Source organism: Podarcis tiliguerta (genome assembly GCF_965153285.1).
Source record: "Podarcis tiliguerta genome assembly, chromosome: 12".
NCBI classification, from domain to species: domain Eukaryota; kingdom Metazoa; phylum Chordata; class Lepidosauria; order Squamata; family Lacertidae; genus Podarcis; species Podarcis tiliguerta.
The window spans coordinates 3643307-3669225 of record NC_139545.1 but is presented as its reverse complement, the minus strand read 5'-3'; the positions used below and the strand labels follow the sequence as shown (position 1 = coordinate 3669225).

At 42.1% G+C, this 25919-nt stretch overlaps 1 protein-coding gene across 5 annotated transcripts in view; it reads right to left on the bottom strand.

Annotated features, from left to right (window-relative positions):
- Positions 1 to 25919, bottom strand: part of GLI3 (GLI family zinc finger 3) — a 253340-nt gene that overhangs the window by 153023 nt on the left and 74398 nt on the right. For 4 of the 5 annotated variants that reach the window (XM_083407003.1, XM_083407001.1, XM_083407002.1 and 1 more), the window contains exon 3: positions 4317 to 4559. In XM_083407003.1, coding sequence (XP_083263129.1) covers positions 4317 to 4559 — 243 coding nt within the window. Of the gene's footprint in view, positions 1 to 4316; positions 4560 to 9428; positions 9535 to 25919 lie in introns of those variants that run through there. The other variant, XM_083407005.1, reaches the window with a different exon arrangement.

Sequence of the window (25919 nt, the reverse complement as noted above, 5' to 3'; positions counted from 1 at the left end):
ATATATATGTGTCCTGTCCCTGGATCAAGTGACTTCTCTTCTTTAATTTCTCAAAGTTCTTAACCTGGCTCAAGGTTGTCATCTGAACTAGCCAAATGTTTAATTGATAATCAATCACAGTCAGTCCATCATTTAAAAAATAAGACTTTAGAGCCATCTTGCACCAAAATGGCAACTAGACATTCCAATTTGGCAACTATAACCTTGGTTTAAGGAGCCATTTGGCGCCTAGCCTATATATTTGAGTTTCTAACACTGTTTGTTACTCTTTAAATAACTACTATTGCAAGCTAAAAAGGTAAAGGTACCCCCGCCTGTATGGGCCAGTCGTGTCCGACTCTAGGTCGCGTGCTCATCTAGCTCTAGAGGCCGTGAGCCAGCGCCATCCGAAGACACTTCCGGGTCACGTGGCCAGCGTGATGAAGCTGCAGCTGGCGAGCCAGCACCAGCGAAGCACAAGGAAACGCCGTTTACCTTCCCGCTATAAAGCGGTCCCTATTTATCTACTTGCATTTAAGAGTGCTTTCGAACTGCTAGGTGGGCAGGAGCTGGGACCGAACGATGGGATCTCACCCCGCCGCGGGGATTCGAACCGCCGACCATACGATCGGCAAGTCCTAGGTACTGAGGTTTTACCCACAGCGCCACCCGCGTCCCACTATTGCAAGCTACTTTTGTTATTATTTGAATAAAAAAGTGGGATATAAATATTAGCCTAATACAAAATCAGAAGCAGCTGTTGCTCTGTTTCTCTTTGTTGCCATGCATTTCAATGTGAATTACACAAGCTCAGAACTGAAGCCTAAAATAAGAAAGATGCTATCAGAAAAAATTGTTCATTCCTCTCTTTGCATATCTTTCTAAATTTGCTCTATAGCAGGACTGCAAGGCTACAATCCTCTACCATTCCTTCCAATAGCCTACCTGGAGAGTTTAGGAAGCTGAACAGGGCCACCCAAAGGCAGAAGTTGCTACATTTATTCCCTAGGTGTGCAAAACTACAGAAGTCCGTCAATTAATAGACCTATCAATTAATGTGATAGCGGGGGGAACAAACTACCTGGCAAGAACCTGTAAGCCTACAAAGAATGCTGATAGCAGCTGGAGAGAGAGAGAGAAAGAGAGAGAGAGAGAGAGAGAGAAGAGCTGAACTAGACTAGACTGTGCAGGTCTATTAATTAAGCCCACATTTGACAGCAATTGAGACACAGATGCCATTTGAAAACAACACACAGCCAAAACAAACAAAGATGGAGGACATGGTGAGAAAGAGAGTTGGCCTGCTCAAGACTCCAACAGCTTATAGTAGGTCTCGGGCGGGGGGGTTGGGGGGGTTGGAGAGGTGCAGGCAGCAAAGTTGTAAAGCTCTTCCTTTGCACCAAAATGATTCCCTCCGTTGCCATCACTGTTCCCTCACCAACGCAGAGCTATAACACCACGTTTGGCATCCCTATGCACTGCTTCATTATGCACTCCCCTCGGGGGGAGAGGAAAAGGGTTCCCTTGGTCCCTTCTTCACTGCTGAAACCAACTTAAACAGGATTACAAGACTCCCAATATAAGCTGCCTGAAACGCTGAACAGGAGCACGCTTCTTAGGGGGTGGGACTACACTGCAACATTTTGCTGCAGATCCCACTTATCTATGGATGAGGTAGTAAAACTGTGCCTGAGACTGTATTGCTTTGGACTGCAGTTGAGGGTTCATGTGAAAGAATGCTAATATGCACATCTTTCTCTCTCTCTCTTTCTATTCTATGCTATGTATGTATGAATGTATGTATTTGATATTCTGTGTATTTGACATTAAAGCAATTGCAATGTTTGTTGTTTTTTAGTGCTGTTGTGATTATTGTGAGCCCCTTTGAGCTCAACATTTCTTGTTGGAAAAGCGAAATACATATATTAAATTAACAGCACAGCTTAGCTACCCCCACTTTACATATATCCAGGCTGGGAGTAACAGTGGAGGCTGCGGCCACCACTTGTAAAGATCAAAACCTATGTGGGATATGCAGAAAACCCAGTTCTTCTACAAGGTTCTACATGGCCACAGGTGCCATTTGAAGGCCATTCTTAACCTAGGCGACTGCCCTTTTGCTGCTGCGTCCACACAGCAGTGATCTGTGGCCTGGAAGCAACTTGCATTGGCACAATAACGATGTACACAACAGGCCAGCACATCTTTTTAAAACCCATTAAACAAGATGCCAGGCCGCATGGAACCCTGCACAGATAAGTGATTTCCATGCACTGAATGCCTTGCATAAATTGCCCCCTAGCCTCCACTTGTGAACTTGCCAAGAATTACACACTGTGTGCTGATTGGGGTCTGTAACACGCACTGTAGACTTGTGAGAAGATATGGTAAGATGTCAATGGGTCAAAAGTGGTATTTGCCATGTCTACGGTATTTACGTTTCATTTCTACTTATTCAGTCACTTATTCAGTTGCCAAAGAATCATTGCCAGGTTTTTTAATCACATTCTGGCATTTCATAATTCTGGATTAAATTGAGCCATTTTATGTTTTCACAGAAAACTACACTAAAACAAGTAATTTTTGGCTAGTCACCTAGGATCTGTATAGCAGGAACAATATCAAAGACACTGTACATATTAGCGGCTAGAAATTCACCTGTTTCTGAACTGTAGCTCATACTTGGTGAATGTTGACATCACCATGTGAAAACTCTTTGTCTTTAATCATGCTTAGTTATATACACGCATGTTCCAATGAAATCATTGCTGCTTGCATGAGAACAACCAGATTTAGGATTGCAGATTGTGACAACGACCTAACAAAAATTTTAAAATCACGTATTAATACTAGCACATAGGTTTTCTAGACTTTCAGGCTTTCAAAGTTTTTCATGGTAAATCCTCTCAAAGACTTTTCAAACTAGGGGGAACTTTAAAAGCATTTGAAAAGATTTGGTGTGGAAGAACTGAAAAGTAAAACAAAAAACAAAACATGCCTCTGGCATGTTCACAAATCCACTGTGCACTAAGAGCACAGCCAGGATAAATAATATGAAAACCTCTGTGGCATCTAAACTTTTTCCTTGAATGCCAAAGAAAACTAGTGTCCCTTTTCTTATCCAACCTACATCTATATTACCAACTTCCATCTTTTATTGTCAGACTCTGTTTTAAAGACAGGCTATCCTGGTGAGACTTAACGTTTGTATGTAAGACACACTTTGATCTGTACCCTGATGAGTGAACATTCTCCTTTGCTGCTAACCCAACTAATGAAGGGATAAAATTAGCTTTTCTCCCCTGCACTCTCTTTACCACAAAAAACCCATGCACTAATCAGCTGTCCTCACTAATCAGTCATCTGGCTAATGACCTTTTGCCTCGAAACACTAACATTTCTGAATGAAGGAGTGGGGGGGGGAGGAGTGTGGCAAGACCCTCAGTGGTCCTTTTTAAGGGGTCTTAAGTCTCTCATCTGGTATGAGAAACTGAAAGGTTAAATGGCAAGCACACACCCTGACTAGATGATAAATCTATAATCAAAAGGCACAGACCGACACCTCAAGATGTGCTTCATTAAAACACAGCTAAGTGATTTTCTCCCTCCTCTTTAAAAAACTAGAAACAGATGAAAAATTTGCTTGAAACTCCCCCATACTCTGCCTGTGGAGAAATCTGTTTGCACATCTGCGTCAAAGCGTCACTTGATTTTTCACTTTTTAGTATCAATGCCTGATGAGGAATTCCAAGGCTGAAACTCATTCATGTTCTCTCACTCTCTAGCTATATATTGCATCTGGGAGCAAAGCAGAAGATCGTGCCTGCAGCCTTATTTCAGCTGCTTGTGATACTGCTGATAAAAGATAAGACCACAAAGAATACTTGTCTAATTTTGCAAAATAGTTCATCACCCTGCTCCTTCTCTTAACATTTCTTCCTCCCCAACCCATCACCACACCCAAATTCTACTTTATCTGTAACAAAATGCAACTAGCAGCAACAGTTGGGATGTTCTTCTTTGCAAAGGCTCCTATGTGAGCCTCAGGGAAACGAGTGCTGTAACAGCAGGATGTATCAAAACTCCATTCATTTCAATGTGATTTCTGGGGGGGCTGTGCTTTTTGTTAACTTTAAGGGCATGCAGTTAACTGCTCTGGGGGACAGTTCCTTCTCTTTCTGACTCCCAGCTCCCCGCTCCTGCCAAGTTTCCCAATAAACAGAAGAATGTTTTTAAAAGTCTTATTAATGCAATCCTTCTCAAAACCATGTCGAATGCTATGGAAGGTGACCGTTCTGACTTTGCTTCCTAAAAATCAACTTGAATTAAATACTTACGGTAAGGAGGGTCCATATATCCGTTCCTGGGGTCCATGGCAAAGACTGTCCCACGGTAAGGTACGGATGGTTCAGGAAGGTGGGGTATAGATCCATGGATCTCCTTCTTGATTAATGAGGCCCTTTCCTCGCTGGATGTCGAAGGCTCCTCGCTGATTTTGCTGAGGCCTTGCCCGCCCTGTGGCTGCATTGTGATTGCGTTCCTTCTCTCTCTGTGATAGGTCTGCCCAGGACTTTCATCCTCTAGGGAGGGGGAAAAAGAGAGAGACAGAGGTTTGGGAGGGGGAAGAGAAATTTTAAGCTCAGCTGCTGCAAGCGATCAAAGTTTTTAAAGTTTCCTCTTCCGCTAAGCACGATCTGCGCCACAATATAAGTTCAGAGGACCAGAGACACATGTGTGGTTATGAAAGATGTCCCTGGATGCAGGTTGGAGGAGGAGGGAGAGGGGAACGCAAGCCACTCAGTGCGAGTGGCAGTTGTGCAGTAGATCATCATCACCCCATTCGCTGATGCATTTACTAGAGGGGCCATTAATCGTGAAGAAATGGACACTGGCTTGCTATTTTCTTTCCTCTGGGACAAGAAGGCTTGGAAGTTTTGGCTGCTTGACCGGGAGGAAAAAAACAATTTGTCACGAATCGCAAAAAGATGAACTCTGCTAGCAGAAACTAAATCAAGTCTAGCCACCCACTGGTGCTTTGTATTGGCTAGCATGCTCCTTTATGCCTCCACAGATGAACTGCTGATAAGAGAAAAGCTCCTCGCCGTTAAACGGAGATCTCTGTTATTAAAATTAAGCCGCAAAGGGCCCCTAAAAAACCTGGAGCCTCTGGTAATTACTGAGAGCATACCTGGGTGCAGAGAAGTACAACAGTCTGAACCAAAAGTTTAAAATGTTACCTATAGATCTGTTGCGTGTACACAACATGAACAGCATAGTCTATCTGAATCACCAAATGCACACAACAATTTGACATTTAAAACTTTTAGCTCTAATAACTACACCCAACTGCCCTAGAATAGCCCTTGAGGGAATGACAGAATCATGATAAGGAGGAGAAGTGATTTGTTCAGACTTTCAGAGGTGTATGTATTTCAATGGAACTACAAAACTATTTGAGTGGTTGTTTTGATTCTTATGAGTGGTTTAGGATATTTTAATATACAATTATTAGTAGAATGTCAAAATGATTATGTACTTGAAAAAAGGCTCAGTCCACCAAGGTGTAGTTGTTCTTTCTCTTAGAAATACATTCATGAGCTATTCTTCAATACAACACATTTACCAATTTAGAAAACGTTAAGAAGCAGAAAGAACTGCATTATGATTGTTCACTTAGCCATAAAAATCCACACTACAAAACTCAAGAGGGAGAAAAGAAAGAAATGTGAAGGGGAAGAGATTTATCTGCTGACTTGTACAACAACAGAAATTCCTGAGCACAACACAGACTTCTTAACCATGTCTCTAAGGAATCGGCTGAGGCAGCTGTTTTAGCTCATTCACCTGAATGAATAAGCAGGATGCACCTTTAAAACACAATGGCCTCTCTCTCACCTGACTTGTTCCTGAAGTGTCCCGTGAGCCAGTCTATGGACAGCCAACCACTCCATATACAAAGAGCGTTCTCTGGGATAAAACCAGGTGCCTGTAGCATCCCAAGAGGTGTCACCAGCCCAGTCCATGAAATTCACAACATAAAGGCTCTGAGCTGACATGGGGGTGGGGGCCCACGGAGGATTCTCTCAGGATTCCTAATTGGTCTTCATTAGGAAATGGGACAAATGAAATGTGCATGCATTTAAATGCATTTAAAGAATTGCTTCCATACCTGAGACAAGAAACCTGCCTCTCACAATGCTTTCCAACCACCCACAGCACATCTCAGAGCAAAGCTTAAGGAAAGAGGATTCATGCAAGTGGGCAGCCATCATTTCTGTAAAACACTGTCCTGACCCGCAAAAGCTGTCTTCTAAAGTATTTCTGATGGTTCTGAATACTTTTTGTATCAATCCCAAGGAGCGGAGTTCAAATAATAGTTTTGGATATACACCTAAGATGTTTTAGACACATAACTAAAATGAAAAGTGTGAACGCAACAAACACATCTGCAAACATGTGCTGCCAGACAGACACACTCAGGGAGCTGTGAGAAGCTGCAGCTTCTGGATGAGAGAACAACCTGTGGCAAAGCTGTGTTTAACTCTCTGTCGTGCATGAAATGGCCCCGACTCCCATTTAATTGTTCTGAATGGGTAAAATCAATCAAAGGAGGCCTGTAAATAAATTCAAAGTAAGTGTAATAGCCAAAACTTCCAAACACAAAGTCCTCATATTGGAAGATTAAAGTATGCACACAAGCAAAAATAATGTTTCTGGCATATTGAGGAAACCAAATTGCCCAACGACATTTAGGCATCTCGTGTTTGGGAAAGAAAAAGGAGAGAAAGAGAAGTTGGGGAGAACTATGGGGTAGTTTTGTATCAATTGCACACTTTTACAACAACCTCGCAATCATGCTAAATACACTGCTGCAAAATGAATCAGGAAGTCACTTTTATATAGGCTAATTCTGCATTACTTTAAATATTATAATGTAAAATTCTTAAAATTTATTTCAAATTTGTTCCACGTTGGAGTAGCAACGGAAAGGATCTGTGACAAGTCCATTAAGTATTGCAATGTAGCTTAAGATGCTTGCAAACTTCGTATTATAATACAAATTCAAGTTTCTTTTAAATTCCACTAGTTTTGAAGAAGACGGAACTCTGTATTTCACAGCATTTTGGGAAAGCCAGCCCTGGAAAGTAAAGCAAAATCCCACGGTTTCCCCTGCTATTTTGCTTCACCATGCACAGGTATTTGTTGCATATTCTTGATTGACATTTTGTAATCTACTTTACAGTTAAATTAGTTGTGAACAGTGCAATTGCACTGAAATATCCCAAAACACACTTGGAAACAAAACAGGTAGCCCTAACCCTGGACACTTTACTTCCAGTTAGAACCTTTTATAATTATTCTCTCTTGCTGCCTACTGCAATCTTTTGAAGGTGCAGTGCAAACCCTATCTGTTAAAAGTATATCCCATTATTGTTTTGCTTCCAGCCACTTTAATATACACATTTAGGCTGGAACACAAGATAAACAATCTGTGTGTTTAATTTACAAGTGTGAGAAATACTAGGATGTTTAGATATTAGATGTGATTAGGTCCAGTGCTGTTTCCTTAACAATGTAATACATTGGGTCATAACTTGGCACTAATTTCATCTTGCCTGTAAGGCTGTGATCCTAACACTTCCTTGGGAGTAAAGTCCAGCAGTGGATTTACTGTCAAATTAATCTGCTTACAGATGGAGTGAAATTACACTGTACATTAAATATGCCACTACAAGATACAATATGTGAGGGAGTTCAGCTTGTTTTGTTCTGTCCCTCACAATATATTCAGGTGTTAAGTCACTTCTTAACTGTAATGGTTTTTTAAAAAGATGAGCCCACTTTATGGATGAAACCTGAAGCCTTTACTATGTTGGTTAAAAAAAGGAGCAAAATATATTTGATTTTAACAAAAATATGGCATTCTGTCAATAATACTTTTCTTTCACAAAAGTAACACCACTTACTGGGGATGCACAGACAGCTACCAGCCCAAACCGACTCTGCTCCCCCTTCCCTCCTTTTGTGCAACACAACATTTTTGTATTAATGAGAAATTCCAACGAACAAACCGTTCGTTAAGAGTTTACTTCATGCCCTGCACTGCAAAGTTCCTTTTCAATGAGGGCAGATGAAAAACTTGACAGTACACACACTCCAGAATACAAATAGCCAAGTGGTTTGAAATTGCACTCTCTATGCGCTGAAAGGAAAAACTTTCCGTGCAATAATTCTGCATGCTCTTATAACCACGGTAAAACCACTTCAGCAAGCCAAAAGGTGAAAGCTGTCTAATCTTGTTCTATTTCAGCTGAATTGTTCAATAAAATTTAAGAGTCAGTGCAGACAAGCTGCGCCAGGCCAAATTATTGACAGAAACAGACAGTCCACCATGGCAACAAGTGGAGGTCTATAACAAAAATGTAAGCAAACAAGCCACTTCTTCGGCAGCATCTGCCAATCGAGACTTGAAGCCAAAAACACAAAACTGTTACTGCTTGCTTTTTCCTGTGTTTAAGATGTTGTGTAGCCTGCCATCAAAAGACAAAAGTCTATTTTGCTTCCCCACCCCCAAAAGAGAAGTTTCAACAGGCCAAATACCACCAGAGTGTCAAAGGGCCAGATTCATTTAAGTTTCAGGGTGGGTCTTTTGTATTTGTAAACGCAGCATTATTTCACATATTTCTTCATGTTTATTCTAGGCTAGGACAAGAGAAATAATACAGCGATAACTTCACTTTTATACCACTTTCCATCATTCCACTGTTTCCAGGGATCAATCCAGGAAGCTGTTTGAATACCTGGGATGTCCCATATATATTTGACAGGGACTTTTTTCTATACCTGCAGGCTGGATTAAGAGAAGAGCACATGCAGAGTGCTTTTGCCACATCCACTCCCCTGAACATGAGGCAAGGCTAACATATCAAGTGAGCTAGAAACTTCACAGTTTGAAGTGTTTGTTCTTTCAAGGAATATATTAAATGTATTGTTTGTGTAAATTATATACAGCTGTTCAGACAGACCTAGAATTGGAGCATTTTACCAGCAGAGATATTCATCCCCAGAGCTATGCCTGCCCAACCCCCCTGAAACTCTTAATTTTGCTTATCCCACTTACAAGAGAAGGGAAGCACAGACATGTTTATGCACTGAAGTCGGTTTCTCCAATAAACTTTTCTGCTTCTTTAAAACATAATGGAAAACCCAATTTCAAACAACGAAAACTTCCTCATTTCCCCAAGACACAGATTAAAAAATAGTTCAAGAAGGTGTCTCAAGTTATTTGGCTGGCAGGGGATGCCCCAAAGTTCAAGTCAAATGAACAAGCCATCTACTAAGCCTTAGAGTACATGATAATATATTTATTCACATTATTGCATTGCAGGCACGAAAGGAGGCTGTTTTACCTGTATTTTAAAAAAAACAGAAACAGACAAGGTACTTACAACTCAATCGAAAAGATCTTGGCTTGCTCTCTGGACCCTCTCATCTTGACTGAAATTCTCTAGCTACTGGTGTGTGGACATTCCTCTCTCCTCACTTTTCCCCTCTTCTTCTCCCCCCCTTGCCTCCCTCTTTCTCTCCCTCAGTCTCCCACCCTCTCTCTCTCTCTCTCTCTCAGAGGCAGCGCTTCTCCCATTAGAGGAATTAAAATTGGTTGGTGCCATGCTAAATTTAACAAGCTCATTAGTATTCTTCCTGTGTGCTTGGTAGTGAACTCTCCCTATTCAAGCTGGTCTCTCAAGCTGAGGGGTCAGGCGGCTAATCATTAAATCAAACTAATGTCACCCTATCACAATCAGCCCTAAGAGAAGGAGGGTTTATTATTTCAGTTTATGCTAAATAAACGGTTTTACAAACGGTCTTCGAGCAAGGTCAACAGCATCTTCAATTACAAGGCAAACTTAACAAGAGTTGCTATAAACCAAAGTGCTCCGTATTGACTTAAGCGTGAGCTCTGCTCCGCAGATTGCCACCGGCAGGCTTGTACAGGAATGCATATTGTAAATTTCTTCACCATCATCATCTTCTTCTTAAGGAAAGGGTAATCTTTTCTTTTGCCAGAATTGGTGACTTGCGTAGAGACTGCTCATTCACCTCTCCCCATCCAGCTTGCTGCTCAGCTCAATTCACCCCACACAAAGGCTGAAGACCAGACCTCAATGGACCGAGTGAAACATGTTCAAAACTAGGCTCTCTATTGTGACTGAATTTCTTAACATCTTTTCAAAAAGCGGAGAATGCCTTGAGGCTAAAGGAAGAAACAGGCTAATGGTGAATTGGGAATACTGAGCAAATTTCAGAGCCCTTTCCTCCTAGCTTTTGAGGTTGAAAGCAAGCTCTATCCTTTCAAGTTTCAAAGTCCTTTTTCCTCCCGCAGTGTCACAGAAGGATTTGAAAAGAAGGTAATTGTGCTCACAGTCTCCCTGATCAGAGCTTACGTCCTATTTCTGGTATTTCGGAATACTTCTCGCAATAATGGTGCATATAGCTCAATCCCTTAACCGGCCTGCACTCAGCAATTGCTCATTAAATGAACAATTGCTGGTATAAAATGCCTTTTATGTTCAAGGTCTGGATATAAGATAAGCATTCTAGTTCTCTAAATTTAGTTTACTAAGGAAACTCACCATCATTAAATTATCCAAATGAAGGCAGAATAGCAGTCTCTCCTAGCAAAGTAGCACTTATGAGAGATGTTCATCCTTGCCTCCCCCGCCCCCAAAGACTTCAGTGCTAAAATGCTTAATAGAATAATATACAACTAATGGGGAATAATTTTCCTGCATGTAAGAAGAGGTCTACATTTTGGATGCCAGGTACTTCACTTTTGAATTATGTAATAGAGCCATAGACCCATTGACTGTATGTCTGGCTTCCCATGTACTCTGATGACTCATTTTTGTCCCTTCTAAGATTTTGCTGAAACTGACTGTAACTTTTCTTTCTGGTAGCAAAACGGACCTGCAGACCTTATAAACAAACTCTAGAGTGATTAGTGCCCCCTATCTTACACATGGAAATAAGATCTGTTGAAATCAATGGGGCTTATTTTCCAAGCAAGCATGCAAATCATCTGGCTGTAAAATTTGGTTTACTGTAAGAAGCAAAGTTTCTAGGAAGGCTTCTTCATTCTGGCCTTATGAATGTTTACCTTTTATGAAGATATTCTTAAACGAAGCACTTTCAGAATATAGACACAAGAAGGCATTCACAAACCAGATTCCCAGCCCATCATGAGCATATGAATCAAAATTATCACAGTGGGTTAGATAGCAAACATTGAACTTTATTTATATGAGGTGCTTGAGTATTGTACAAACATTTTGCACCTTACAGCCAGTCTATACTATCTGAATGAACAATATTAGAATGTATAGACGCATATTCTTCTTTGTAATGGATTTTCAACTTATCAGTAATTTCTAATACTTTTTTGGCACTCTGTGGATTGTAAACACACAATGCCTTCACTATCTTTTATTTTCACACCTTGATAATTCTAGGGGTGGGGAGCTTATATTTTGCTTTTCTTTCCCAGAACAGTTTTAAATAGTTGTGGCTATGAAAGAAAAATAGGGGGAAATGTAGACTAAGAAACGAATGGGAGACATTCAGGCACTGAACCTGATCCTCATACTGACTGCTCTATGAGAACGGGGAATGATAGATATTCTTGCTGAATTTCAAGGAACAAGTTACATGTATACTAGCTTATAATCATAAATTCTCATATGGGAGCAGGAACATGGCCACTGATGACAACAGTGTCGGGGTGCAAATTAACATTATGTAGAGGAAAGGTCCCCAAACTGAGTTAGAAACATTTTATCGGATAATATATCCCCTAAATTTAATAGTCTCATGTACTGAACACACCGCATTTCCAGTTGCGCTCATTCTTTAATTTCACAAGTGTACAAAGAGGCTGAAATGCTCTCTTACAATTGAACTCCCTTCTAGATCACATCTGCAACGCGTCCTCAATTTCTATCTTCAAATCTTTTTTTAAAGCCTATCTTTTTTTTTAAAGCTTTTCCATAAGCTCCTTTTCTCCCAAGATTATCCAGCCCTTTAGGAGTCTTTACTGCAATTATAAATGTAACCTGTTTCTTTCATTCGGTGATACTCTCTCTACCAAAACCTAGATTGTCAGTCCCTTTCTGGCAAGACCCTTTCAAGATGTAGTGTTTGTACAACGCTAGGCACATTGCCAGGCCATTCAAAATAAATAAATCATAATACTTCATAGCAGAATGATTCTCAAGGGAAAGATTTGTGAGAATGTGTGGTTGTTTTGTGGGTGGGTGGATGTGTAACAGAGAGAGAGGGAGGGAGGGAGACACACAGAGAGAGAGAGAATATGTGGGCATGGTCTCAGGTATCCCCCCTTGTGAGGAACACCCCACATTCAGGATAAGGTTCATGTTCATACGTGTTCAAACATGCAGTAAACTTCTGATCACATCCACTCCTAGTCTCTATTAGTCTAAATGGCACACATATGGGTATTTTCTCAATGTGCACAATATTCAAACATTATTATGAGCTCACAGAGGTAGAGGGGATGGGTAGGGGGGGAGAGTGCAGTCCTATTACCTTTAGATGTTTATCTTGTGTGTAAATGGACCTGGGGTTTCCTACCACCTCTCCTGGGCTTGATGGACGCATGCCTTCTCACAGTGCACAGTTCCCTAAATTTCCTCCCATGTGGAGTGCACAGGTCAAATGGAATATGCCTCACAATGTGTGTGTACACTATTGCTGCTATTGAAGTTTGGGTTTGTTTGTTTTTTAAAGTTCAAATATACACAGCATAATCAAGCTGAAAATTTCTGAACTCAGTGCTCAACTGTTAAAGGATATTCTGAGAATTATGGGAGAGCTTCACTACAAGGAACGGTGACATAGTAATCTTCAGACAGATTTTGAGTAGAATTAAAGGCAGCAAAGTAAATATGCAATCCAATGCTCAAGCTCCACTGAAACTAGCAGGAGCTACACAAGAGAGCATACCCCTTGTCTATTCACAAGAAGACGGGCTTCTTGTACCAAAGGTCTTGGTTTTTTTGTTTTGTTTATTTATTTCTCTATGAAACCTGTATACCGTGCTTCATCTAAAGATCATGGGGCCATCCTTACCTGCACCATAGCACCAAAACTTGACAAAGTTTGGATGACTGAAGAACTTTACTTTAAATCAATTATCTTCTACAGCTGCAAAGCGCAACATTTAGTGCTTATTAGGTGTTGTATTAAAAAAATATTCCAGGCATCATATTGGATTTAAAGCTACAATAATACAATAAAAATCTGCAATAAGACCAAAAAATCCAATCAAGCATAAATACCCCAATTACAAAACCACAAGCAAAATACAAATCACAGGACCTAAAAAGAAATAAAAGCAACCATCAAAATGCAGAAACTAAAACCACCAACACTCCCACAGGGAGTGAAGCATGATCTGGGGGAATAGGGAAGTCTTTCTGGTGTTAGGCTAAGATACACTGCATAGCCCCGGGTGTGAGAGGAGACCCCCCAAAAATGTCCTCTCTTGCATTTCCAGAAGGGCCTCCACAGAGGACTTTAAATTATGGGCAAGTACATCTGGGAGCAGATGTTCCACCAGGTAGCAAATCCCAAGCCAGGTAGGATTTTATAGATCAAAATCAGTGCTGGAAATGAATTGAAAGCCAGTGCAGGTGAGAAATGATCAGCATAATGTATTCATAATGCTTTGTTAACACTCCAGTAGCCCACACTACTGTATTTTGTACCTGCTAAAGTTTCTGGACCATCTTCAAATGCAGCCTCGTGTACAATGCAGTCCAATAATTCAAATGGGAGGACATCAAATATGGATCACCAGCCATATTATCCACAGAGGTACCAGATCTGCTTGTATGAACCCATATATTAAAAAGGTAAAGGAACCCTGACCATTCGGTCCAGTCATGTCCGACTCTGGGGTTGCGCGCTCATCTCGCTCTATAGGCCAAGGGAGCCGGCGTTTGTCCGCAGAGAGCTTCCGGGTCATGTGGCCAGCATGACTAAGCCGCTTCTGGCGAAACAGAGCAGAGCACGGAAACGCCGTTTACCTTCCTGCCGGAGCTGTACCTATTTATCTACTTGCACATGATGTGCTTTCGAACTGCTAGGTTGGCAGGAGCAGGGACTGAGCAACGGGAGCTCACCCCGTCACGGGGATTCAAAGCGCCGACCTTCTGATCGGCAAGTCCTAGGCTCTGTAGAAAGTGCTAATTTGAGGGCTATGGTGTCACTTCTTCTGAGTAGGGATGGAGAGGAATTCTCTTTGCTTCACATTTTAAATACAAAACTACCTAAGTGGCACATTTCAAAATAACACACAAGCCACAAAATACAGCTATCCTTCAACTCACATTACTCTGAATTTTGTGGTCCACTTCTTCAATCAAATAATGTGTACAAAATGAATATATCTGGTGAAAGTGTACACAAAAATGCATGCATTAGTGAAAATAGCATAGAAAAACCCAAAAACTGAATTTGAAAGAAGAAAAATCTCAAAAACGAGAGGACGCTTAAAAAGGAAGTTGAAAAGGGAAGTCAAGAGGGTTAGCTCTCTCCAGGATGATTGGGGATTATTCAAAACTACAATAGTAGAAGCTCAGCAGTAATGTATACCATTAAAAGTTTCCACAAAGGCCACTAGGATACCAACATGCTTAATGAGCAGAGTCAATGAAGAAGTTAGAAGCAGGAAGGCTTCCTTCTGCAAATGAAAGTCTTGCCCAAATGAAACAAAAAAGTGGCCAAAAAGTGGCAAAAACAAAGCAAAGTAGACAATAAGAGAGGAAAAGAATTGATCAACTGTCAGGGAACTGCCATCAGTGCCAGAGGGAGAGAACAAAATCCAGAGGGATTCCGGAGAGCGTCCCGGGATTGGAAGAGGCAGCCCATCTTCTGGGGAAGAGAATCAGCATAGCACCAGTGGAGAAGGGGGGCAGATGGGGGAAGCGGCGAGGCGGTCCCATGACTCCTTGCCGGGGACCAGTGGGGAGAGTAGGGGTCCTCCGCTGCCTACGCCCTCCTTGCGCAGAAGGCTTTCGCACAGAGAGAGTAGGAGAAGACTAGGCGTCAAAGAGCTTCTTTGCTGGAAGACGTTTAAGAAACGCCCACTGACGGATTCTGCCAGCGATTGAGACACCCGCGGGTGAGTGGCTGTCCGGACAGAAAAGGTTCACTCAGGCAACCCAGCCAGGTGTTTGCACCGGCTTACGCACGAGCAACCCCTAGAACCACTACATCAACATATCATGAAAAACATTAATACCAACAAAATAGTGTTCAAACACATTAGAAGCAGAGAACTAGCAATGGAGACAGACCTCTGGGCAAAAAGGAGTCAAAGGTGTGATAAGGGAAGAAAAAATGAGATTGCAGAGAAGATGAATTCTTTGAATTTGTCTTCACTTAGAAGAATGTAATGCAGATCCCTGGGCATGAATATTACAGGAAGAGAGTCTGAGGAACTGAGGCAAACAAAGGTGACAAAAGACGATATTCTAGGCCTTGCTGACAAAAGACGATATTCTAGGCCTTGCATCCACCTCAGAGATGCTAAAGAATTCAAATGTGAAATTGCTAATCTCCTAAGAAAAATAGGTAACATGTCACAAAGACATGTTTTTATACCTGAAGACCAGGACATGGACAATGTAACACCAGTTTTTAAAAATGGGATCCAAGGGCAGCTAGAAAAGTACAGGCCAGGATGCTTAATGCCTACTCTGGGAAAACCAAGCAGCTTTATTAAAGGCATTACCCAGCATGGCTTCAAGAAAGGCAAGTCCTCTCAAAACAACCTTTTAGAGTTATTTAAAAGTGTCAACAAGCATGTGGAGAGGGATAATCCAGAATGTGTTGCATACTTTCAAAAAGCTTTTGATAAGGTCCCTCACCAAAGGCTCTTGAGTAAACTTAGAAGCTACGGGATAAGGGGACAAGCCTTACACACTACAGGGTGTGTAGACTAGGAGTAAACTGTTCGCCAAGTGAGTTCCCCAAGGGCTGTATTAGGACTGAAGCTTTTAACATTTCAAAATTATTTGAGCTGCAGAGAGAGCAGTGAAGTGCCAAAGTTTTCTGGTAATATCAAATTGTTCAGGATGGCAAAAAGCAAAAGGGGATTTGAACAGAGTTCCAAAAGGATCTATCCAGAGTGAATATAAGGACATTAAAATGGCAAATGCATTTCAATGTATGCAAAAGAAAAGTTATGTACACTGGAGCAATTGAAAATAAAACTGTCAATATTATAAAGCCATTAAACATGGTGTGAACACACTTGGAATATTGTGTTCAGTTCTGGTGGCAATACCTCAAAAGGGGTATTGTGAGGGTGGAAAGGGTTCAGAGACAGGCAGCAAAAATGATCAATGGGATGGACCAACACTCATGAGCAAAGGTTACAACATTTAAGGATTTTCACTTTTGGAAAAAAAACTTGTTGGAAGTGATAGCAGTGTGTAAAACTATGCATGTGCAGAGAAGAGGGAACTCAAGTTCTATGTGTTCGTAATGGAACTGGAGGGTCAAATTCCTAAAATCTAGTGAAAGGTTGGGCTCTCTTCAATTAAAACCTCAACTCTGGATTTGAGACCATAATTCCTATTCAAAAGTCATTTTATATATGACATAGGGGACCCTTTACAAGGTTACAATATTTGGTGTATTATAATTTAGGAAAGAACTGGGGAGGGGAGAACATGACAGAGATATACCGTATTTTTCGCCCTATAGGACGCACTTTTTCCCCTCCAAAAATGAAGGGGAAATGTGTGTGCGTCCTATGGGGCGAATGCAGGCTTTCGCTGAAGCCTGGAGAGCGAGAGGGGTCGGTGTGCAAGCCTTGCGAGCCCGGCGGGAGTTCCCGCGGGCTCACAAGGCTTGCGGGCGGCAGCCTGCAACCCGAAGCACGGGGCGCCCTCCGGAGGACGCCCCATGCTTCGGGCAGATGTCCGCAAGCCTTGCACGCCCGGTGGGAGGTCCCGCCCGGCGTGCAAGGCTTGGGGCGGCAGCCTGCAGCCCGAAGCATGGGGCACCCTCCAGAGGACGCCCCGTACTTCGGGCAGATGTCCGCAAGCCTTGCACGCCCAGCGGGAGGTCCCGCCAGACGCGCAAGGCTTGGGGCAGCAGCCTGTTCTGTGGGCTAGGGTCGGGGGAAGCTCGGGCTTCCCCCGCCCCAGCCCCGTGGCTGGGGGGAGAATAATTTTTTTTTATTCATTTCCCCCCAAAAAAACGAGGTGCATCCTATGGGCCAGTGCGCCTTAAAGGGCGAAAAATACGGTATACATTATGCATTAATATTGAGAAAATGGACAGAGAAAAGTGCTTCTCATACCAGAGTCCAATCATCCACTAAGCAGCTCAATATTGGAAGATTCAGGACAGACAAAAGTAAGAATTTAGCAACACAGTGCCTAGTGAAACTATGGAATTTGTTGCCACAATATGATGGGCACAGTGTTAGAGGCTCAGATATATAAACTAGCCACCAAATGGCTCCTTAAACCAGGGTTACAGTCGCCAAAACGAAAGGCCAGTTGCCATTTTGGAGCCAGATGACTTTCTGGTTCCTGAAATTCATTCTGATTGTACAGATAAAATATAGTGGATAGAATTCTACATGTTGTGTGTGAAAACAGTCAAGATGATCCCCAGACATGTACCTCCAGATGGTGGAGACGTCATGCGCCATCCTGGCTCCCAGGCATCTTCACTTGGTCGCAAGTGGCTGACAGCCAGATGTGAAATGCGCCTGGCAAATTTCGAACACTGGATGGTCACCAGCTTAGATAGATGTAAAAGGGCAATGGACAAATTCAGGGCAGAATAAGGTTATGGTTGTCTTGTGTCTCCAGTATGAGAGGCAATAAACTTCTAAATAACAAATGCAGGAAAACATGATGGGTGAGATTAAACCTGCTGTGTAGAATGATCTCAGAAAGTATAAAACCTGTTTTAAACCAACTTTGCTTTCAAGGAGGCTTAACTCAGCCATCGTCTAGAAAAACCACGTCAGAAGAGGAGCAATTATCTGCCTGCATTCACTGGTCTTTGATTGAAAAACTGCACGGGGTATTTTTAACCCCACTAGGTTAACAATGCCTAAGACAAGAAAGCACCATAACAGCAAAAATAGGTTCTCACGGGATATTTTTTGGGACATTTAGAGTGAAAACTGTAAATGAAGGGTGGGAAAAATGTAGTCGATGAATCTACTTAAGCCCAGAACAAGCCCCAGTTTGGCCTGCAAGGTTGTTTTTTCCAAACCACACCCACCTGCCCCACAAATGATGTCATGTGCAAGTAGCAGGTGGGGGTGTGGCTGCCAATGTGCTCCCAACTGCGCAGCAGCAAGAGAGGCTGATTGCCAGTGACAGCAAACCAACTAGAGCTTGAAGTCACCGCTGCGCAGCTGATAGGTGCTGATTTCAACCTGCATGGTATTGGCTGCTCTACACAGCCAATCCTTAACGGGGGCTGGCAAAGAACAGGGCAGGGCTCTCTGCAAGCCCCTTGATCACTGCAAAGAGTTCTGCTCAGTGTGAACGACCTGCTAATCTGTAGTGTTTCAAAGCACCACACGGGGCTCACTGTGATGTCAGGCAGCTGAGAGCCCACCAGTCAAAGTTGGCCTGAGAGCCATATTGATTTGTATGCTGTTGGTGGATTATTGTCATTGTCCTGTTGGGCTGTGTATGTGATAAAGGGGAGCCATACCAGGTTGAAGGTGTCTTCGTCTGTTTGTCCCCGTGTCAGTTTCAGTTTATTAGTTAATTTTTCTAGTAGGGCTGTTTCCCATACTATTTGGTACCATTGGTCCATGCTTACTCCTGACAGGTCTCTCCAGTCTGGCTATGATGCTTCTGGCTGCTGAGAGTAGGTGGGTTATGAGTTCTTTGTGATGTGAATGGGCATTGTTGTCTTGGAAAATGTTTAGTAGGGCCAATTCTGGGGTGATGTCTATTACTTGCTTAGTTATTTTACATATTTCTTGTATGGCTGTTGTCCAGAATAGTTGGATTTTGGGACACTCCCACCACATGTGGAGGTATGTGCCTGTGGAGGTGCACCCTCTCCAGCATTTTGGTGAGGTTCCTGGGTGTATTAGTGCTAGTTTCCTTGGTGTTAGGTACCACCTGTAGGTGAGTTTCAGTGTGAGTTCTTTTCTTTTCGTTGATATGGCTAACCTGATCCAAAACACCCACCCACCTCACTCACACATGATAACAAAGATCACCACAGCCAATCACAAGCAAACAATCACACCCTAGGCCAACCCCAACCTCTCTCACCACCAAAGGAACACAAGTGAACAACACAAGCAAGGCTGACACCAAACTCTACATACATTAAACATAACACCGCTACCCGACCCCACCCCCATCCATCTTCCCTCTCTCCACCCCCCCCTTTCTTTTTTCTTTCTTTTTCTTCTCCCCCTAATGCCTCAACAAATGAAATGGATTTGTAAAAATGTTACATGGCGGAAAAAAATATGAGGCATTACACTTACTTCTGTAAAACAAGAAAATCCTTAATAAAATATCAAGATGGGGGGGGGGGGAGTTGGCCTGAGAGGGCAAAGGGAGATACGGATCTGGCCCATCAGCCAGATTCAGTTCTCTGCCCCTGTTGCAAAGCTAAGAGACTAAAATCTGGAGACAGTGTTTACTGCTATGCAAGGGGGCAATAAATTAGGAGAACTGTTCAGCAATGAACAGCAACACCTTGTTGAGTCTAACCCTTTTCTTTTAAGAAGGTGTCCCTGTAGCATTCTCTGGTTCGTTTTCAATGGCACCATGCTAATAGCTCAGAGGAAAGACAGAAGAAACGCATACAGTGGTACCTCGGGTTAAGTACTTAATTCGTTCCGGAGGTCTGTTCTTAAGCTGAAACTGTTCTTAACCTGAAGCACCACTTTAGCTAACGGGGCCTCCTGCTGCTGCTGTGCTGCCGCCACACGATTTCTGTTCTCATCCTGTAGCAAAGTTCTTAACCCGAGGTACTATTTCTGGGTTAGCGGAGTCTGTAACCTGAAGCGTATGTAACCTGAAGCCTATGTAACCCGAGGTACCACTGTAATTCCAGGATGTGTACAGAGTTTCAATTCAATTGAGCTTCTAACTAACAGTGGGGGCTTAAAGACATATCCCATGAAAAATCTCCGCTAGATTTCCCCCCCCACCATGATATGGGGGGCGGGTGGAGAGAAATAAAGTTGGTTGCAGTAGTAAATACCCTTAAGTTGCAAACACTAAACACTCTTATCTTTTACAATAATGTAAGGATCTAATCACCACCCTCCTTCATTCACCTTTTTGTCCATCTCTCCTTATTTACCACACACAGAAAGCTGAAAAGGGTGGGCGGGAACAGAGATGACTGGACCTGTACTCATCAAGTCCAGAGCAGCTGTGGAATAGAAAAGCACGTCCCCTTTCACACCTTGAGGTTGTCCACCTGGAGTTTGTGTCTTGTTATTTCACAGTAGGCACTGGATGAGTCACAGAATTCATCAGCCTTTCTTTAACATGGAGCCAATGAGCAGGAGGCATATTAACCATCTTTAGTAGTCTAGTCTCAAATAGCACCAGAGGGAGGAAAAGGTAATCAATAGTCAAAAGGGTAATCAAAGTTTAACAGCGTGAGTTCTGCTGGATCAGTCAAAAGACCCAACAATTCAAGTATCCTGCTCACACAATGGTCAACCAGATGCCTAAGGCAAGCCCACAGTACGATACGAGAACAAGTCCACTCTCCCCACTCATGCTCCCAACAAGCGGTATTCAGAAGTGGAATTCCTCAAATACTGGAAACTGTACACTGTGACAATTAACCACTGATGGATTAAAAATACAAAAGGTTTTCAACAGCGATTATTTGATGAACAATGAAAGGAATTAAGAGTGGAGATGCATAAAATACTAAATTTAGGTGCTTTGGACGAGGCTGAGGCTGGAAATATATAGCCTTTGGGAAGGAATGCAAATGGTGATTTGCCAGACCAGAAGAGGGAAATGCTACAGTTGGAGGTGGCAGATAATAATAATAATAATAATAATAATAATAAATTTATTTATTATTTATACCCCGCCCATCTGACTGGATTTTCCCAGCCACTCTGGGCAGCTTCCAACAAAATATTAAAATACAATAGTCTATTAAACATTAAAAGCTTCCCTAAACAGGGCTGCCTTCAGATGTCTTCTAAAAGTCTGGTAGTTGTGAAGAGGATCTGTGCGCCAGAAGGAGTGAAACAGCTAGGTGCTGGGGCCGTGATGCTGGGGGGGGGGGGGGATACATCAGTGGAGAGACTGGGACGTGTCCTGGGCTGGCAGAGATGGAGTTGAGAAGGAAAGGATTCTGCATGCAATTTGGACTGAGGTTAGAATAAAAAAACTACTAAGCCTCTTGCAATACTTTTGGAAGAAGAATGGAAACCACATTTTTAAAATAATAAGGACAAAAAACCATGGCCAACAGGAGATGGGATTGGAAGATATGGATTTGGATGTGAATTAATAAATATGCAATAAATGAATTATGGATTATTGTCTTAAAACATAACCACAGCGAAGAAACTCTTGAGTGAATAAAGAACAAGATGTTTCTTAATATTGGGAAAAAAGTTATGATGTTGGACTGGAGGAAGACTATTGTTGATGTTTATGTATAATAAGAATTGGAGAAACTCTTTTGGACTTCTTGTCTTGACAGAAAATGAATGAACTGGGAGAACACTGCCCAGCAGACGCAGGAACATCTGGAGATTACTCTGGATTGAACAGTTGACTATTCTGAAGAACTCACAGACAGATAATGGGAAGTCCTTTTTACTCATTTCTTTTTCTTCCTTTCTTTGGCTTTTTACCCCTTTATTATTTCCTTTAATATTCTTATCTCTTTGTTTTCTTTCCTTTTCCTTTTCCTTTCTGTTGTTTTTCTTTCTGTTCCGTTTCCGTTCCTGCCTTGGTCTGGCCTTTTGTATTCTGTGTGGTCCTCTACTCTCGGTTAAAGTTAAAGGTAAAGGACCCCTGACAGTTAAGTCCAGTCGCGAACGACTCTGGGCTTGCGGCGCTCATCTTGCTTTACTGGCCAAGGGAGCCGGCTTACAGCTTACAGGTCATGTGGCCAGCAGGACTAAGCCGCTTCTGGCAAAACCAGAGCAGCACATGGAAACGCCGTTTACCTTCCCGCCGGAGCGGTACCTATTTATGTACTTGCACTTTTTTGGTGTCCTTTGAACTGCTAGGTTGGCAGGAGCAGGGACTGAGCAACGGGAGCTCACCCCGTCGTGGGGATTCTAACAGCCGACCTTCCGATCGGCATGCCCAAGGCTCAGTGATTTACACCACAGCACCACCCACATTAACTCCTTAACTCGGGGTTAAGGAGACTGTAGTAAAGTTAGTATATTTCTGAAAGCCATTCTTTGGTCAAGTAAGGGAGTGAAGCCTTGTGGGAAACCAACAAGCCACAAGGACCCTGGGAAAGGAATCCTGTTGCTTTAACCCGAGACTAACAGGCGTCCAGAATGAGCAGTTTATGGTGGGAGAGGAACTGATTTACTGAAGGATCTAGCACCTGGGTCCTATGCTATTCACATTTTCTCACTGATGCTATCTCCCTAAGTGCTTACAACTGCATACCATCAAGGAAGGGAGGATACCCCTTGATCTGGCTCTGGGTTCTTAATTGCTCCAGCTGCCAAGTGTTAGATTGATTAATCAGCAAGTCAGTCATTGGTGAATTTGAAAATAATCTAAAGTTATGATTGGTCTTGGGGTTCCGTTCCCACGTGTGTATTAGGGATAAGAGACCTGAGAAATGAATGGTCAAGGGCGCTTTGCAAATCCGCATTGGGCCCGGCTAGAAGCTACATCTAATTAGCCGACAATCACAAGCCTATTGTGATGGAGAATTGCTGTTCTTTTCATCCACGGACTTAAAGACTTTTCCTATCCTAACCTACAAGTAGTGTGATGTAAGTAGAGAGTTAGTTATATTTTATAATGTTCTTATTTTGCTTCTGTAACCTTCAAGTGATGTGCCTGCAAGTTTGCATGTGTTCTTATGTTCTTCTTTTTTAAAATAAATTTTTAAGCAAAGAAACTGTTTTAGTTGTGTGCCTTTCTGGGAATTAGCTAATCCTTGCCTTCCGCTTGGTTACGCCTACCGTGTGTATTTCTGCCTGCCGATACAAACTGCAGGGTTCGGGGAAACCGGTACTAAATTGAGGCGCAGCCTTTCCCCTTGGGGCTGTGGCTTGGAGTTCCCCGGGTTAAAGGGGTGGTGGCAGCTACCAGTATATCTTGTCCTGTCTTGTAAAGTAGTAACCCCCGCTTGCCTGGGCTACTCAGGGGTCCTGTCTGGCCGAAGAGCTGAGACAGGGTAGTGTGGCCGAGTGGCAGAGGGCAGGTGGGCGGTTACGTTACCACAGAGACGTTAACATATAGATGAAGGTGATGAGGGGCAGGGTAGAGAAGATCTCTCAAGGTGGGAGGATGGGGGAAGAAAGGGAAGCTTTCAGGTGAGAGCAGGGAGGGTTCACTTTTCTCGGTGTGGGACAAGATTCAGGTAGGTAGCCATGTTGGTCTGACGCATATTAAAAAATTGTCCAGTAGCACCTTGGAGACCAACTAAGTTTGTTCTGGGTATAAGCTTTCATGTGCAGGCATACTTCTTGCGAAAGAAGACTTTGTATACTTTTTTCTCTCTCTTCTTTGGTCTAGTCTGTTTTTTATTGTAATGTATTATGAAAAGTCTTAATAAAATCGTTTTTTAAAAGGTTTTTTTAAAAAAACAATAAGATAGCTACGATTCTGATTAAGAATCTAAATGTGCTATGAGATTCCATCTATTAGTCAGTTGTTAGACTGTTAGTCACTGCTTATTCTGAGTGGGCTAATTAAGTCACATCAAACGAGCTACAATGAATTCCCAGGAAAGTTAAAAACAGTCTTTCTCATCCATCTAAATACTGTTTACTCCTATCTGTGGTAACAGACTCACTTTGCAAGGCAGATTTCTCTGGTGTGGTCCCATTGAGCCAAGACATTCACAAAATACAGCACTGATGTAAGCTTTCAAGATACCAAAGAGGATCTCCTAGTATTAAGGCATGTTGAATCTTTCAAATTCCAAAAATGAGGAGTGCTAAGTTGTAACATGACTTGGGAATTCAAAATATATTTTGGTTAAATTAGTATAATTCAGTTTTGCTTGGTAAGTGAAATGGGTGTTAAATTGCATAGAAACTATTAAAAATGTTTGCCAAGTACTTGCAGTTATATTATATTTTAGTATTATTTTTATTATTTGTTTGTTATTTAACATTACTTGACGTTTTCAGAAGGTAAAATTCTTTGGTTTTCTGAAAGCAGTTTATGTGCTTCTTCTACAAATCTAGACTTACCAAGCAAAATGTTATCCAATCACATTTTTACCATAGTGGGAAGCTCGGTATTTACTATAACTTATGCATTACCTTGAGCGGAAACAACAATTTTCAGGTGACGCGGCTGAGGGGAAAGATGCATGTTTCACCTTTCCACCAATTTCAGAGAAACAAAAGGAGCCCATTAAACCTCACATTAGCTTTACCACACCAACTTTTACAGGAGTTCATCCCACAAGTGGGAAACACCCAAGGGATTTAACATGTCCATGTGGTTGCAGGCCTTTAAATATTTACCCTAGCATTGTGGGATTAACCCGTAGAAAAAGTCGTCCATGACACCACTAGCATATCATTTAAAGGGAGTCAAAATCCAATCTGAGCAGGCACGAAAAAGGAGCTTATGGACAAGACTCATGTGGATATATAATCCCTGCACATAAATAGTTACAACTGCAGATTACAGAAGGGGTGTCATAAAACCTTAGTAAGATTCCTGGCAACAATACAGAATTCACTTCTACCGAGCCTTTCAGCCCTGTGCAATCCTCACCTTTTGAGGAGGTATCAGATGTGAACACAATCCCACCTCTTTTTACATCCCTTTGGCAATAATTGTCCTTAAAATGCAACAGAGGTCAAGGGTGTGTGGAACTGGTGTTTTTTAATGCAGTCAAATTCTGAGTTTCTTGACAGATACAAACCACTGAAGAGATGAAGTGTGTGGGTTTTCTAATCATTTTAGTTTTCAGCATCTTTATTACCAAATCTATAACTGGTTAAACAAGGGAGAATTTGAAAAGCAGTTCTGGAATGGGGTAGATGCTGACATGAAAACTGATAGTGAAAACACTTAGTACAGACAAAGATTTAGCACACAGACACCCCACAGGATCATACTCAAAAGTCATACTCAAAGCCCAGAGAATTACGGGATACAGTCCTACCTGGAAGACATTTAACAAGTATGGAAAATAATAGCTTACAGAAATGAAGCTACTAGGTGAACCCAAACTTTTTATTGCTTCTGCATATGGTGTGGTCTTAAAATTGGGATGCCACGCCAAACCAATTTTAATTGTAATAATAAAGGGTACTTAGCTCTAACCTGGTCCACCATAGCAAAGATGGGGGGTTGCTATGGACTTGTGCAGTACAGTCACCCACCCCCCTTAACTCTGCTGTTGAACATAAATGTGGGTAAAAGGGTCAATATGGGTAAAAAAGAACCCAAAGGTTTTCAAACAACAATGACATAATAAAGGTTGTTCAGCCTTATTTTTAATCACACATGTTTTATTAATTAAAGGTAATTTTGGTTGTTATAGCAATCTTTCAGGGTATTATGAGTCACAAAAATTATATGCAATGCACATCTGTGGATGAATGGGCTGACACACAGAGCTTGTAATTAGGGATAAAGCATGTAATCTCCTAGGAAAAAGTTTTTGAAGAAGTTGAATTATAGCTTTAACTTTCAGTCTGA